General features: G+C 40.0%; 1 protein-coding gene across 1 annotated transcript in view; it reads right to left on the bottom strand.

Moving 5' to 3' along the window:
• Window positions 1-10,077, bottom strand: part of LOC125239541 (zinc finger protein 782-like) — a 35,913-nt gene extending 25,836 nt beyond the window's left edge. Inside the window, exons 1-2 of the mRNA XM_048147156.1 lie at window positions 9,583-10,077; window positions 9,171-9,317 (exon numbers count right to left, since the gene is read on the bottom strand). Of these exons, the coding sequence (XP_048003113.1) occupies window positions 9,171-9,317; window positions 9,583-9,904 (469 nt within the window). The 5' untranslated portion in view covers window positions 9,905-10,077. The remainder of the gene's footprint in view (window positions 1-9,170; window positions 9,318-9,582) is intronic.
• Window positions 10,078-17,817: the final 7,740 nt, after the last annotated feature.

Genomic DNA, 17,817 nt, shown 5'->3' with positions numbered 1-17,817 from the left:
GTTTACTGATTATTAAACTAAGAGTTAGTGGGCTAAGCTTAAAATGTGCCTCCAATCGTAAATGTCTATTTATATTATTATTCACAAAATATGAGCAAAATACACTGATTTATGAAATATGTACGCAAGTTTTTAAATCTTCAAAGAGCCATTTAATTGTCAAAACATGCTTCAATGTCAATGCTAAAATTAAAGTTAAATCATTTTTAATAATTAAAACACATTATTGAAATACGCAGCTTGAATTTGACGTTTAACCCGGTCGGTGTTGCCCGACCAAAAAAAGCATTCTTACACACATCGACTGAGTCCCATGGTAAGCTCAAGAAGGCTTGTGTTGCAGGTACTCACGCAGTGGCGGCGCGCTCATACAATCCAATTCCCACCGAGTTGCCCTAGATGTTCCGCAACAAATACCAAAGTTACAAACCACCATTGAAATAAAAAAATATACTTATAATAGTTATAATTAAAACATTACGTATTGCCTCACAAATAATAACACCATTTGCTTAAATTCAAATATGTACCTAAAATTATCGGGCGCGCGAACGCAAAGTGAAGCTACTTATGCCTAAGCTTTCATATTCATTCATGGTCACTCCACACAGATACAAAAATCACGCACACGCTGATAAAAACAGCCCGCTCAACTAAACTCCAAAGCAACTCGGCTTCTTATCGAGTTATTCATTTGAATACAAACCGTAAACAATGTGTTATAAGGTTTATATTTGAAAACATACACATTCACAAAGTCCGCGCGTGTGAGTGTTGCCTATCGCGAACTCCTATGTCGTAATTTGGGCGCAACTATCTCTTTTACTCTACTCATAGCAGGATTGAGATGACAGAGAAGGGTGACCGCCATTTGCGAACACATAGACAGCCAAGCGCACAACATTCGATTGCTCGCACTTGTTCATTTGAATTTAAAGCTTCGAGTGAAACAAATAAGATTTATATTACAGTGTAATAATTGCATGCTAAATATTGCCATACTAAAATTATAAATGTATGAATGGGTAAAATTTTATTATGTTTTGCTATCGCACATATATTTATTTTAAATAAAAGCCTTTAAATATTGATAGTTTCTATTAAAAAAACCGAGAATCTTATTTAAGTTTAGTAATGTGATAATGAACGTTTCTTCATCAGATATACTTTGGTTGTATGAAAAGGTTTTTAAATTCGTGGGTGAAAATGGAATAATATCACTGCAACACTTGCGTCCCGCTTGTTACCGAGGCTTCGTGTGCTTTCAAATGTTTTGTGTTATTCTCTCAGTTTTTTTATTAACTTGCTCATTACGTGCAATATATCAGTGAAATTTAAATGATTTGGAGTGTTTCGGTGTCGTGTTTTAGTGACAGTGCAAGCCAGAGTTTCAAGGTTAGATACTACCTGTTTTTAAGAGATAGTTAGGACTTTCTTTGGTTTGTTTAGTAATGGCAGCGTTAATTCATTTTGACTGTTGTATAATAGATTACTTACTAAATGAATCAACACGTTTTTCGACGCAAACATTCGAAATAAAGAAATCGGCCGTGATCGTCCAGAGTTAAATATAAGTTATAAGCGGAGAGATGGCTTTTTTAAGCGCTTTCATAGCGGACTGTATGATAAATGCACTTGGATGGGCGCCTAAGGTACCTAATATTAAGGTAGGTTGCGTTTTTTAGGGTTCCGTAGTCAACTAGGAACCCTTATAGTTTCGCCATGTCTGTCTGTCTGTCCGTCCGTCCGTCCGTCCGTCCGTCCGTCCGTCCGTCCGTCCGTCCGTCCGTCCGTCCGTCTGCGGACAATCTGAGTAACCGTTAGCACTAGAAAGCTGAAATTTGGTACCAATATGTATATCAATCACGCCGACAAAGTGGTAAAATAAAAAGAGGAAAAAAATGTTTTGTAAGGGTAAAAATGTTTTTTTCATTTCCTTCATTCAACCCCAACGTGTAATATACTGTTGGATAGGTATTTAAATATGAATAAGGGTTTATTAAAATCGTTTTTTGATAATATTAATATTTTCGGAAATAATCCTCCCCCCTCTAACTTTTGAACCATATGTTTAAAAAATATGAAAAAAATCACAAAAGTAGAACTTTATAAAGACTTTCTAGGAAAATTATTTTGAACTTGATAGGTTCAGTAGTTTTTGAGAAAAATACGGAAAACTACGGAACCCTACACTGAGCGTGGCCCGACACGCTCTTGGCCGGTTTTTATTTTTTGCTCTGTGTTGCCTTCCAAATATATTCACGCGCCGCCACTGGTACTCAGACAACGTTAAATATAATATACGAATACTTATATACATAGAAAACATCCATGACTCAGAAACAAATATCACACAAATAAGTGCCCTTACCGGGATTCGAACCCGGGACCGCGGCTTAGCAGGCAGGGTCACTGCGCGCTAGGCCAGACCGGTCGTCAGTTTGGATTGTTTGTCAATATTCAAAAACACACACACACTGTAACAAAGCGGATCTTTCTATAAACATAGTTAAATCTTTTGGCTATTTTAATTTTTGAATGAAACACTTCCTTCTCGTTCATTGCGTTATCTGTTGCACTTCAATGCACATATTTATGTTTATCTGTTGTAGGGTTGCCATTTAACAGGTATTATTCGAAATTGTAGGTATTTTGGTTGTCATTCCAGGAAATCTTTGAATGTTTTGATAAAGTTTAGGCATTGATTTTTGGAAAATGTAATATTTTGGAAACATCATAACAAATGTTATCACGTTTGTAAAGGCTGTAGTGCAATGCAGTGGCGGATTTGCAGTCCTAGCCGCTCTAGGCCCCAGGCCATGTGCCGCCCCTTTCTCAACACCCATAATTATAAACTAGATGCGTACGTACACGTTGCGTTGCGATTTGCGAAATGTCGTTACCAAATTGGCAGTGATCGGGGATTTGGATGCCACACTGCGGGATGTCAAGTAGAAACAGTGATATGGATACGTCGTCTAGCCCGTGGTAATTTTTTTTGATGCCATAGTAGACAAATGATCAGTCAGATCGCCTGATAGTAAGCAACCACCGTCGCCCATGGACAATGAGGTTACAAGTAAACTGTGAATTAAACTGTTCGAAAAATAAACACTAACCCGTGTAGGTATTATATTTATAAAATAAACAATACTACGAGGGCTTTCACGTGAAAAATAGTGAAATCGCACCGAGCGCTTAATCATACCGTGTGTGGTATCAAATTATAGGGCTTTGCGAGTAGTTTACAAATATATAACATATATTATCATAGGACTTTTTCTAATTAGTCTGACAAAATATGAAAAAATGTCCAGAAGTGGTAATAATTGTGACGGTGAAGGCTCGTTTTCAAAAAAATTGCCAAAAATAGATAATAGAAATTTATAATCACTAAGGCGTAACAGCAATTTAAGTAAACGTTGCAGATTATTTTAGTACGAAAATAACTTCGATGTGATGTAGATGTTCAAAGAAATTGTCAGTTAATTTTAGGTAATTTGCCTCGTTTACTCTTTTTCAAAACCTTATAATAAAAATGTCGTCTGAGAAGATTCTAGTCTAGATACGTATTATAAATTTACCAGTTTCAGTATTACGAATTGTCCAAATTTTACAAATAAGATCGACTAATTCAGCGCTATACGCGGGTTTTCCTAAACGTGCATCAGAGAAAAAATCATAATTAATTTAGTGAGCTAACTTTCAAAAATCCAGTCTGATAAGAATCAAGATAATAAGATGCTCCAATTGAAACTTGAACTAAATATATCTATTAGATAACGGAAAGTGTAACATTTCACCGACTAAAACTATCAATTTTACATTATTTTGACGTTTTTGAAAGCACCCTTAAATAAGCAAGTGTTGGTTATGATATTGATAATTAAGTAATTTTTATATAAATTACATATTTTATTGTAAGTGAGGCCTTAGATACTAAACTAATTTAATATAAAAAATGAATTCAGAAGTAATAACAGCTTTATTCAGCAGTAAGTAATTGATGATTGGATGTCGCATTTAAAACATTAACCCGTAATAGCAATATACTGACAATTAACTTATAATATAAAGGTGATACTGATATTATAATAAAAACCTGTCCTTTATCTAAAACCACATCAAGCCTGGAATCCCGCGGCAGATTCATACTAGCATAATGATTGCTGTCATTCACCCCTTATGCCATTCAAATCCCCAATCACTGCAAATAAGTAATTAAAACACTTAATCCGCTCACTGCAATTGCTTTACGCATACTGCTGACAAAACAATCGCAAATCGCAGACACACGCGTAATAGATAACAATAGGTAGGTAGTAGGTACCATCCTATATATTTAACTAAAACGACTTAACTTTTATATGTCGGAGCCGGTAGCTCGACATCAAGGGGCAGGCACCAGCTCCATGGCGGGCGGAAACGGTGGGCATATCACGCACACAAGTCCAACAAATGTTTATGCAACTGGTAACGAATATTACTAATATCAAAACAAACACAATCACTTAAGTTCCAAAACACAAAAAAATCACACCAACTCAAAGCTTTAGCATCACTAAGTTATCAGAACCGGAAACGAATCCGTGGGTCAAGTGGTACACTACTAGGTACTTAAAGCGCACACGTAATCTCACGGCACGGTTATGGGATAGCGCGCGGTCGCGTGTCTCTATTCATCCATGTCCCAAATCTTAATACCCTCTCGGCACCTTAAGGAATGCTTACAACAAATATTTTAATTAATTTCATTACGTACCACATCGGACCCACGGCTACGTTCGGTGGTGTTTACAATATCCGCCCCGTCTCAAAGTGCAAAGACATCACTGTGACAATTCCGCTAATGCTGTTAACGTAAACATTGGACCAGGAATGTGGGCCGCCTCCACGGGCCTCAGACACTATAAGGTTACAGGTGCCTTGCGCCGACATATTATATGTAATACGATGTACGAATTAAATATTTATTCTTTGATACGCAAAAATGGATACGATACTTACGCGAGCCTATATAATATTAAGATACTTTGCATTCAAGTTCTTTGTTGTTAATCTTGTTATCCTCAGTGATTCTTTTGCCACGATTTGCCGCCCTTAAAATCTGGCCGCCCTAGGCCCGGGCCTACTGGGCCTTACGGCAAATCCGCCACTGGTGCAATGACATTTGTTTTGGGTTTCTGTTACTTCAAGTGCTGATACAGAAACTGTGGAGTAATTTTCGTTTAATTAATTAGTCATTATTGTTTATTCGTGTGCCACCCGGCTTTTGTTTTGGGTCCTTTAAATTCGAAATCCATTCAGTGCGGCGTCTTTTTATTATTATTCCTCTTTATTTCTTTCAAATCTTAGGCTAGGTTATTTATAATACGAATATAAAAGTAAAATACAAAACCACTTACAAAACAATAAAAAAAATATAAACATATTATAAAAAACCTAACCTAGGGTGCCGCCAGCAGCAGGGCAGGGCCCAAGCTGCCGGTGGTTAGGGCTGCAGAGAGAGGAACCGTCGGACTATCCGCGCTGTGTCCAAAATCACCGCCTTCTGCATCTGACCCTTGATCCAACCACCGAGCGAGAGTCTCTTAAGATGTTGGTCGAGACTCTTCGCTATGAGACCGTTCGCTGAAACAACTATCGGGACAATGATCGTTGAATCAACATCCCACATGGTGGTTATCTCGTGAGCCAAGTCTAGGTACTTACTTATTATTATTATTCTCTTTATTTATCTTTTTTCTTATGCTAGGTTTTTTACAATATGAGTATAAAAGTAAAATAAAAAAACACTTACAAAACAATATAAAAACATATAAACATATTATAAAAAACCTAACCTAGGGTGCCGCCAGCAGCGGGGCAGGGCCCAAGCTGCCGGTGGTTAGGGCTGCAGAGAGAGGAACCGTCGAACTATCCGCGCTGTGTCCAAGATCACCGCCTTCTGCATCTGGCCCTTGATCCAGCCACCTAGCGAGAGTCTCTTAAGATGTTGGTCGAGACTCTTCGCTATGAGACCGTTCGCTGAAACGACTATCGGAACAATGATCGTTGATTCAACATCCCACATGGCGGTTATCTCGTGAGCCAAGTCTAGGTACTTACTGGACTTGTCCTTCTCGGCTTTCACGAGATTTTCATCATGGGGGATGGTGATGTCAACGAGCACTGCCCGGCGTTGCAGTCGATCTATTATCACAATGTCAGGCTTATTGGCTACAATAGTCCTGTCAGTGATAATAGATCGATCCCAATAGAGCGTGGCACGACCATTTTCGAGAACTGGCGCAGGTAAGTACTTGTAGTACGGTACTTCGCGGTCCACAAGGCCGTATTGAAGAGCAAGTTGCTGGTGAATGATCCTGGCTACGAGATTATGTCTGTGCAAGTACTCGCCGTTAGCTAGATGAGAACAACCGGAAATGATATGCCTGAGTGACTCTCCGGGACGGCGGCATGCCCGACAAATGTCGACCGTACCGTCCTTCAGGATATTATATATTTCCGATAGTTGTTCGTCATCATAACTTCATCCGCAATTGCACAGGCAAAACCCTCGGTTTCTCCGAAGAGGTCCCCGAATCGTAACCAGTTCACCGATGCGAGCAGATCTACATCGGGTCCCGTGAGGGCCTTGTAGAACCGCCCGTGTAGCTGCTTGCTCTCCCATACCGCCTTGCGGTCCGCAGTACTTAGTACCACAGGTTTGCGCCAGTTCTGTTTCGCCAAAGAGAGCGGCGTGAGGTTTCCGTCCACTGCCACCACATCACGATGCATCCCACACTCGTTGTTAAGGAAGTAATTCCTGAGATTGTACACCTCACGGTTGTGAAGATCTTTGGCGTTTAGGAAGCCTCGACCTCCGCACTTCCGTGGGATGTACAATCTCATAACAGACGAGCGCGGGTGTAACATACGGTGTGTGGTAAGCAGTGAGCGGACCCTCCGATCCAGGGCGTCCGGTTCAGTCTGGGTCCACCGTAGTATGCCAAAGGAGTATGTGAGTAGAGGCATTACCCAGGCGTTAAAGGCGCGCACTTTGTTGCCTCCTGACAAAAGACTGTTAAGGATTTTTGTGAGCCGACTGAAAAAGCGCTCCTTTACCGACCGTCTAATGCCAACATCCTCAATACCCAACGACTGTGACATACCAAGGTACTTATAGGTTTCTGATTCAGAGATAGATCTGAACGACATCGTCTCAGAAAGTTGTAAATTTTCTGAATTTACAACCTCCCCCCGCTGTACATGCATGACCGCACACTTATCGACACCAAACTCCATTCTGATGGCGGTACTGAAAACTTCTGTGGTTTTCAATAGCACCATCAGGTCTTGGGTGCTCGGTGCAAATAGTTTGAGATCGTCCATGTACAGAAGGTGAGAGATGACTTCACCCTCTCTCCAAAGCCGGCAACCTAGCCCAGAATCCTTCAGCAGCGTGCTGAGGGGATTCAGAGCTAGGCAGAACCATAATGGACTCAAACTGTCACCCTGGAATATTCCTCGCTCAATCCTTATGAAGTCCTGCGGGCCAGGGGGGTCATCCCTGCCTCCTGGTTGACGTGCTGCCGTGGCGTTCCATAGTTTGTGTGGTGCTGTTTAGTCAGGCTGAGTAAGTAGATTTAATTGTGAGCTTTTGATATTTCCATGGCGTGAAACGTGGAGATGTTCTCAACCATAAATTGGTTTATTTCCGTCTGGCAGAAACATGCTAAGGGTGGGAGTCTCCGTGGAGATCCTCGGTCTGCAGTCTGCAGGTCTCCGGTGAGCTCGCTTACATTTTTTGTTTTAGTTAATCACTGTGTGTGAGGGCACTCAACTAATGTGGCCAATTTATTTATTTCACAGGAGTCGGGAACGAACTTTAAATGTTAAACTTAACGTTTTTAACTTAACAAAACTATTAATTAATAAATGTTACTACTCTGTAAAAGATTTTCTTAATGATGACAATTTATAATGTATAATATAACTGCGATAATTGATATATTTAACGTAGGTATTTATTCTCAATCAATAGCTAGACTGGATAATTTATATAATGTTCTAATTTAATTTATTATGTAATTTTAAATGCATTTTGTTATATTTTGTTTTTAAATAGTTATAAGTATGTTGTGTGCCCTAGCAGGGCGTCTTGGACTGACATTTATAATATTATAACATCTTGATTTAATGTACATGACCTTTACAACGAAATAAATGAATATGAATATAAGTACAATTGTGATGTGCAAGGAAACTTCTTTGGTGCTACTGGTGCAAGGTGCCTTTGGACCTTGTTTTTTTGTGTGGAAGGGTCAGCCCTGTCCACGTGGCGAGGGGGCGTCAGCTCCGGAGTTCATCCCTGACGTGTGTCTCCTGCTTTACCACTGAGCGTAGTTCATATTTCATATGGTGTCGAATTTAGTATTTTGGAAACATTAACTGAAACCTTTCTGTAAGCAAGATTTTATTTATATTTAACTAGCTTTTGCCCACAGCTTTCGCGTCGAATTTGAAAATGGTCCATCCAAACGTCCACCTCCTACTTTAGGGAAGTGGGGGTTTAGAAAGAGACAAAAAGTAGCCTAATGTCACTCACTACTTAAAAAACCACATCAATTCGTAGCTCCGTTTTGCCGTGAAAGACGGACAAACAAACAGATGTTATATTGTTTAATTTGTTTCTCCTCTCGCTCTCCTCGATAGAGCCAAAATTTAGTTTTTGTATTATTATAATTTGTTGAGTGATAATTTCTGAATTAAATGGAATTGTAAGCTCCGAAAAGTCAAAGTAAAATACACCCAATTTTACTTTGACTTTTCGGAGCTTACAATTCCATTTAATTCAGAAATTATCACTCAACAAAACTGATTATAATCTTGTGGCTGATTGCAGATATATCTAATTTAAATTCAGACGCCCATCACCAATCCCGCCTATTCCCCATCTTACCAGTTGAACCACAGGAAATTTTCTTCCTAATAGATTTACTAGTTATACCCGTGGGAACTGTTGTCCAAGATACATTACCAGTAAAACAAAACCCCCGATAGCCAAACTCTTACATAAGAGTCTACATAGAATTAGGTTATTGATATTGACAACCTACATAAACTTGAATCAATGATCCAAGATAAAAAAATTGCCAGATAGATCTTGTCACGTAATAATTATATACCTGACTCGTTGTCCCGGTCTGTACTCCGAATGTGCGTGAGAAGCTTGTCCATGTCAAGACGATTCAACCGCACACTGCAGTCCCTTAGGAAGGGTCCCCTGGGGACAATCTCACTCAACTGCTGCTGTTTGATCGCCCCATTTGACGCTGAAAAAATCACAGACTTGAACAAAAACCATGTTCCCATATGATTGCTTAAAGTTTGATTACTTAAATTATGGTATGATATGAACATTTAGGTAGCATATATTTATATTGTTGGTGGTCTAAGGTTGTTATTCGGTTTATAACTGAATATATCCAAACACAAATAGATTGAATAAAGTTTTATGTGTGAAATCTTTCTCTAAAAGAGCCCACAACTAACCCGTTGCCGCGAGTCGTACGTTTTTAATAATGCCGGACAACATACCCACTGATGCGTGTCGCACGGGGCGGCGCTCCACTAGCTCGGGGCCGAGCACGAGCTCGTCCTTCACCGCGTGGCCGGCGTACAGCTCCGCCGCCACGCGCGCGCTGGCTGACTCCTCTTTTACACTCACTTCTGAGCTCGATGGCTCACTGTTTATACACACACCATCGGGTCTAGGTTCGTCCTTGACGCACACATCGTCCAGCAAATGCTCCACTTTCACAGACACTGCGATCGTTGATAAATCCGTCATACACGCATCCTCACCGGGCTCAGTCTTCACGGTAATACTTTCAGTGCCCTGTAATGCTGATGACTCCATCGTAAACTATTTGTAAACACAGTGGCACTATTTGTAGCATGTGGACAGCAGTAGGACTTGTTTTCAAACAAGTATGAATTATAATTGATTTATATCTTCAAAACTTATGAGGACAGACGATTCATGACTATTATATTATAAAATTCCAACCCAACCTACAATTCCTACAATAAAGTCGGCTGTCGAATAGCATCTCATCTTGCTTTTTTTTTTCCTGATGCAGTGGCGTTCGTTCAAAAACCCATACATAGGCCGGCAACAGACAGTCTTAGGGCCCGCGCACACGGGGGCAACAGTTGCTCGGCGACTTTCGTATTTGTATGAAAAGTTGCGTCGCCTCGTGTGCGCACTTTCATACTAGGCCATGGCCGCGACAAAAAAGTCGCTGGCAACAGTTGCCCGTGTGCGCGGGCCCTTAGGGTCCCCACAGGCTTCCCACAGACAGTCTTAAAAATTCATAATCTTAAAAAAAACTTGTATGCAATCTGACAGTTCAGATCTGTCAGTGTCTTGTCAGTGTCAGTTTGAACTGTCAGATTGCATACAAGTTTTTTTTAAGATTATGAATTTTTAAGACTGTCTGTGGGGAGCCACAGACGGGAGAGGCAACTGTTTTGACTCCGTCGCTCGGTCTATGGGCTAGTATGAAGGTGCGCACACGTTGCGACGCAACTTTTTTGTCGCAGGGTTCGACGACAGGCCTGTGACGCAACTGTCTCCTTCCCTATTGGTTTCAATGCAAGTGCGCACACGGCGACAAAACAGTCGCCGGTCGGTTATCATTTTGACAGTTATCACTGGCCTGGCTTGGGCGAACGTATGTTATTAGTCGAAATAAATATAATTTTAAATGCAGATTGCCGAAGACGACATTGATATCGGTCGTTTAATTGAAGAAGTAGAGGAAAGACCGATTTTATATGACAAGAATTTAAAAGAATATTCCGACAATATTGAGAAAATACGATGCCGAGTTGTAAAATTCTTACCAGTTCATCAAAACTTTTAAACCCTCATTCTGAACTCACTGAAGTACCAATAAACATAGCTGGGCACCGTTAATCAAATAGTTAACTTCGTTAATCGTTAATCCGTTACTAAAAAAGTTAACTTCGTTAATCGTTAAAGCGATACATTTCGACAAATTTAACGGAAGTTAAAGTTAATCGATAATCCGTTAACACGTGATAAAAAATTAATTTTACTTGTATCCATTATATTGTATTATGTTACTGTTCAGTACAGCAAAGCCTCTCAAAACATCCCTGATGTCAATAGGTCAAAACCCGAAATCTTAACAAATGTGAGTGTGTTTATTAAAACGTCCCACTTTGTCGGTTACCATTAAATAAAGCGAGATTTACCTACTTGAATATTTATATGAATATGCTGACAAAGTGGCTTTATAGCAATCGACAAAGTGGGACGTTTTCCAGAGTATACTCACAAATATCGTTTTGAAGGGAATGTGGTCATAAATTGTGCTCCAATTAGCGGCCCTGACACAATCGCCATGGTAAAAACCTAGGATTCACTGAGTCAACGTTGGTAAAAAGCGAAGCGAAGAGAACAATACTGGCTTATATATAATTTCGTATTTTTAACGATCGATAATGGGTTTTTTCAGTAGCGTTTACAACGTGTTTTTCGCTGCGCCGCTGGCGCCTGCCATGGTAGATTAACGATTAACGGACTAGGATAAATTTAACGGAAGTTAACGAATCCGTTAACATTTTTTAAGTTAACTTAAAAGTTAATCCGTTAATCGAAATTTTAACTTCGTTAATTAACGATTAACGGATTAACGAGTTAATGCCCAGCTATGCCAATAAACTATTTTGGATAAGCTCTCAATTTCATGAAAAATTAAAAAGTTGCGTCCGTAGTATCCAAAGATTATAGAACTAGTCTATGGTAATATCTTCTTTTTAGGGCCCCCACAGACGGGAGACAAAACTGTTTTGTCTCCGTCGCTCGGTTTATGGGCTAGTATGAAGGTGCGCACACGAGGCGACGCAACTTTTCATGAGACGACGCAACGACGGAGACAAAACAGTTTTGTCTGGTTTGCACGGTTATGTGTATTTCCATTGTCCAGATTCCCGTCCGCGGACGGACGTGGACGTGGCCTTGAGCACGTGGACGTCCGTTCGAAATCTGGCTCGCTGGATGTTTTGTTCCGTGCACACTGATCGGTCGCGGTCGCGGTCGATTTACGACGGACGTCCGCGTAGTATGTTCCTAGCTTTTTTTTTTTTTATACTACGTCGGTGGCAAACAAGTATACGGTCCGCCTGATGTAAAGCGGTCACCGTAACCTATGGACGCCTGCAACTCAAACAGTGTCACATGCGCGTTGCCACCCCATTAGAAACTTGTACACTCCCTTTTGCTGTGTTAAGTACACAGCAAAAAGGAGTGTACAAGTTCCAAGGAGGGTTCGGGTTGCCGACGACTCAAAGGACAACAGACGGAACAAGTTAGTTCCGTAAGTCCTCCCGTCATCAGCACACCGCACCCTCGTTGAGCTCTGGCAGCCTTACTCACCGGCAGGAACACAACACTATGAGTAGGGTCTAGTGCTATTTGGCTGCGGTCTTCTGTAAGGCGGAGGTACTTCCCCAGTTGGGCTCTGCTCTAGATTCGAGCGAGACGATATCCGCTGTGCTGTGCCCTACCACACAAAGCGGAATATCATTCGCTATGCCCTACCTCCTACTACCTACCGCGACCGATCAGTGTGCACGGAACAAAACATCCAGCGAGCCAGATTTCGAACGGACGTCCATGCGCTCAAGGCCACGTCCACGTCCGTCGACCGATAGTTTGCACGGTTATGTGTATTTCCATTGTCCAGATTCCCGTCCGCGGTCGATTTACGACGGACGTCCGCGTAGTATGTTCCTAGCTAAAACTGTTTTGTCTCCGTCGCTCGGTCTATGGGCTAGTATAAAGGTGCGCACACGAGGCGACGCAACTTTTCATAGTTTTCATACAAATACGAAAGTCGCCGAGCAACTGTTGCCTCCGTGTGCGCGGGGCCTAAGGGCCCCACAGACGGGAGACAAAACTGTTTTGTCTCCGTCGCTCGGTCTATGGGCTAGTATGAAGGTGCGCACACGAGGCGACGCAACTTTTCATACAAATGCGAAAGTCGCCTAGCAACTTTGTCGCCCGTGTGCGCGCACCCTAAATCTCCAATCTCCATAGTTGCCACCGCGCCGCGCCGCGTTGCCATGACGTCGATTTGTTGATAAACATTATAGAGCTTGGTTGTGATCTCAACTCGTCGCTCTTTCTGGGAATTTTTATTGATTGTTGCACACTCATCTTTGTTTTTATTATTTATTATTGTGTGAGAACACGAATATCTTGCATATTGAGAGTAGAAGTTGTGACGCGGGATCGTGAGAGATGGAGACGAGTGTTGAGTCTGGCAGCATGTCGCCGGCGCGCGTGAAGCTGGAGCCCGAGACGGACCAGTCGGAAATGGGTAAGTTCACATTTCATTTATTCAGACGTTTCAGACATTTACATAGGTATATAATAATGGGTACACATTACATTAAGTAGAAAACAAAACTAAATAGAACTCTAGAGGCAGTGGTCTGGTATAAGTTGTGTTAAGTATTTATATATTATATATATCGTTGTCTGAGTACCCACAACACAAGCCGAGCTTACCGTGGGCCTCAGTCAATCTTTTTTTTTTTTTTTTTTAATACTACGTCGGTGGCAAACAAGTATACGGCCCGCCTGATGTAAAGCGGTCACCGTAACCTATGGACGCCTGCAACTCAAACAGTGTCACATGCGCGTTGCCACCCCATTAGAAACTTGTACATTCCCTTTTGATGTGTTAAGTACACAGTAAAAAGGAGTGTACAAGTTCTAAGGAGGGTTCGGGTTGCCGACGACTCAAAGGACAATAAACGGAACAAGTTAGTTCCGTAAGTCCTCCCGTCATCAGCACACCGCACCCTCGTTGAGCTCTGGCAGCCTTACTCACCGACAGGAACACAACACTATGAGTAGGGTCTAGTGCTATTTGGCTGCGGTCTTCTGTAAGGCGGAGGTACTACCCCAGTTGAGCTCTGCTCTAGATTCGAGCGAGACAATATCCGCTGTGCTGTGCCCTACCACACAAAGCGGAATATCATTCGCTATGCCCTACCTCCTAATCAAGTCTGTGTAAGAATGTCCTATATTTTTTTTTTATACACATGGTTAGCAATGAGTATAGTATCTTCTAGAGTTGCTCGAAAATGCTACCCGGATACCCATCTATTTGTGAGAGGTGGGTTAAACTTGGATTTTTGCTAAAAATAAGGGTTTCACTTGATTTATACAGATGCCAAAAATAAATAATGAGAACCAAATAGTATAGCTCCTACTGGAGTTCACATCATGATTAATGGGTGGATTAGGGATGCTATGTGTCAAAATCCTGTTAAACTGCTATTAAAGGAGGTGGTGATCCTTAAGGTAGACCAATGGGGTCATAAGGTAGGGCAGTTCTAGCTACAGTCCTGCAGTGGTTGGGAACATTTGGGGAATATGACATTCCTCAATGTGTAGTGATGTGACAGTGTCAAAGATACCAATATGTGTAACATTTATGATAAATATTTACTTCTTTACTAGTCAAATTCATTCATTCATTCAATAAGTCAAAGAGAAAGATATAAAGTAAATGAATTGACCGTGACGTCACTCCTCACTATTTCATAGTAATAATCCTAATGGGTATTTCTAATGGGGTGGCAACGCGCATGTGACACTGTTTGAGTTGCAGGCGTCCATAGGTTACGGTGACCGCTTTACATCAGGCGGACCGTATACTTGTTTGCCACCGACGTTGTATAAAAAAAAAAATTCCCTCGTAATTCCATATTAGCAAATCGTTTTGACAGTTCTTAAAAAGAAGCTAATTTGACTAGTAGGAAACTAGCCTATTATCTGGTGCTTTATTTCGTGCATGATATAAGATGATATATTTTAAGTACAGAAAACTTTCCATATGGCTATTACGTATATATATTTATCAATATAAGGTATATTATATATTTATGTATTTGTATATATATTGGTATAATAGGCTGCAGGTTCTAATTATTGCTGGGGTAATAATTGAACAATTTTTTTTTTTCTGTACATAGTGTTCGTTTGTCTATCATGTTTTAATTAGCTTTCCTCTCAATTCGCTCAAAGGTTGACTGGAAGAGATCCCTTATAAGGATAAGTTCGCCTTTGTACACCATAATAACTATATTTCTATGTCCTAACTTTTATGTACAATAAAGTGTTTACACACACACATACATACATACCATTTAAGAAAATTGTTTGACCAAATTTTCATCATATCATACAGCGATTGTTAATATACCTAGATGTCTAAAGAGCTCTCAAAAATGACCCCACGAATATTGTGCCACGGTGGGCGGGGCCTAAAAATTGTGCCACGGAGCTTGTCAGTGCGCTAATGGCGGCCAGTCGGAACAGTCGTAGTACGGCATATTTAGAATATATGTTTACAAAAAGAATATGCCGTACTGTTTTGTAATATCATGTGCTAGTCGTTCCAACAAATACGGAGAAAAATATGGGATTAAGTTTCATGTGTAATTTGGCGAGGATCATAATTATTTCGATTTATTTTGTACGAGCTACTTTTGTAGGGGGATGATGTTATGCAATATTTTTAAGAGCCATTGATATTTTAAAACTTTAATTTTTGTATAATTTTATTAATATCGCGCGACCATGTTTGCCTGCCTGCTGTGCGGCCGACATAGGCCAGTAAACTTGTTTAAATACACGTACGTGTCAGTGGCATAGGAGTTCGATTATTTTGATCACAGACCTTGTGTCACCGGCCAATCTGAACACATTCGTGGACACGTATGGTATAGCATACGCGTAGTCATTTGTTTCCTTTGGTCTATGACAGATGACGTCACTAAGCGTCCCTAAACGTGTTAATTTAGAAAGTTGTAGAATAGAAATAGACGTGACGTCCAGTGTCAGTACGGCGTATTATGATCTTGGAACCACTTTTCGGCTGGCATTTTGTTTGAAAGTAGTGTTCTATGTTATTATCTTTCGGTGGCGACATCTAAGTAATAACATATTCAAGGGCCGGTTTTTTAGTCGCCAGATAAATATATCTACCAGATAAAGTTATCACTATCCTTTTCATCACACGTTTAAATTACAGTGACAGCTAACATTTATCTGACAGATATTATTTATCTGGCGATTGAAAAACCTGACCAGCCCTGAAAAGGTAAAATTTATAAAATGAAAGCCTACGTTTAACACTTGTTAACAATAGATGGCAACTGACAACAACCTGAACGTGACTGTACATTGATATACAGATATAAATTGAATTTATCTAGCCATAAAAATACTTATTATAGCGGCATACGTGTAAGACATAATTATTATTTTCATATGTAGGTTGTTACTTCATAACAACAAATTAATTATGTAGTTATTTTTTAATATGCATAAAATTAAAATTATTTCTGCTTGGTTCTTTAATGTATGACATAAACCCATCCCTTTTCGTGTCAAATTTTAGTCAAATATGAACCGCGAATTCTTAGCTGCCAGTACGTACAGCAAGAAGGTTATTAGCCGAATAAAATCGCTGATTGGTAGTTAGTGACATTATATGCATTTCAGCTACACTTATCTGTGTGCATTAGTATAAAAGAGATGACTATTGTTTTGTTTACCAGTTTTGATTACAGGGCCTGTAAACGTATTGTCTTGTGTAAATGTAGGCGTAATTGTGTATGTGTGCTAAACGGTGCCAAGAATTTGAAAGGTAATGTTCTTAAAAGCGGCTTCCATGTTTATCTTACTTCGTTGATATCATATGATGAAATTTCTACCATTTTTGTTACCCTAAGTTGCAAAAAGTATTTTTTCTGTCTTTTAAAAACATTTTTCGTCTGGAATATGTTTTTTCCTAAAGTACGAAATCTCAAAATTTGCGAGGCTTTTACTACTATTAAACGAATTAAATTTGACAAATTTCATTTCGGTTTTATAAAAGTAACATTAACGAAATCTGTAGTTGGTAGTTATACTAGTTATCGCCATTTAGTTTTGGCTACATCACCGCTTGCCGGCCCGTGCACTCATATTAGGGTAGAGCGTTTGTGTTTCGGCGCCCTTGGGATTTTGTAGCAAAAATTATCGCGAGCGTAGCAAGCGCGAAAATGTTTTCCCTCATATACGTCCCGGGGTGGATAGTGGTTATTATGTACATAATATAGCAAAAAAAAAATGGAGTAGGTAATAGATACTAATATCAGAGGAGGGTCAAGAAAGCAAGCTTGAAATTGGGTTGAAATGAAATCGAGATTTTGAGAGCAGGGAGCGCGAAATATTGACTTACTAAAAGTATTACGTATCCAGAAATAGTAAACGCGAGCGAAGCGAGCGCAAAATTTTTTCTCTGTTGCCAGCGTCGGGATGTCCATTTAGGTGTATTGCCACTAAAGTCTCATTCGGTATTTGAATGTTTAGGGGTCATTCTCCGAGCAAGGAATTTACCATGGCCCCGGCCATAAAGCACAGTTCTAATGTTATATTAATTCTGCAAAAAATACGATAACATAATTGAAATGTTCTCTACCTGGAGAGCATATAATGTATATTAAATATCAAATGGATCGTACTTAAAAAAAATCTTGAAGCGGTAAAATCTGACAACCGTGCCGTGTCCCTAACCCAGAATTTAAGAAATCATAGCAGATTACTTAAAACCTATTAACATTTCAAGAAGTCAATGTATGTTTTCATATACCTAATTAGTCGACTAAACATATTTACAATTCTTTATTACGAAATATTAACTAAAAATAATATAAAGGTATTTTTTTTTACTTGTCTCA

Source organism: Leguminivora glycinivorella, chromosome 25 (genome assembly GCF_023078275.1).
Source record: "Leguminivora glycinivorella isolate SPB_JAAS2020 chromosome 25, LegGlyc_1.1, whole genome shotgun sequence".
Classification (NCBI taxonomy): domain Eukaryota; kingdom Metazoa; phylum Arthropoda; class Insecta; order Lepidoptera; family Tortricidae; genus Leguminivora; species Leguminivora glycinivorella.
This window is presented reverse-complemented; position numbering and strand designations above follow the sequence as displayed.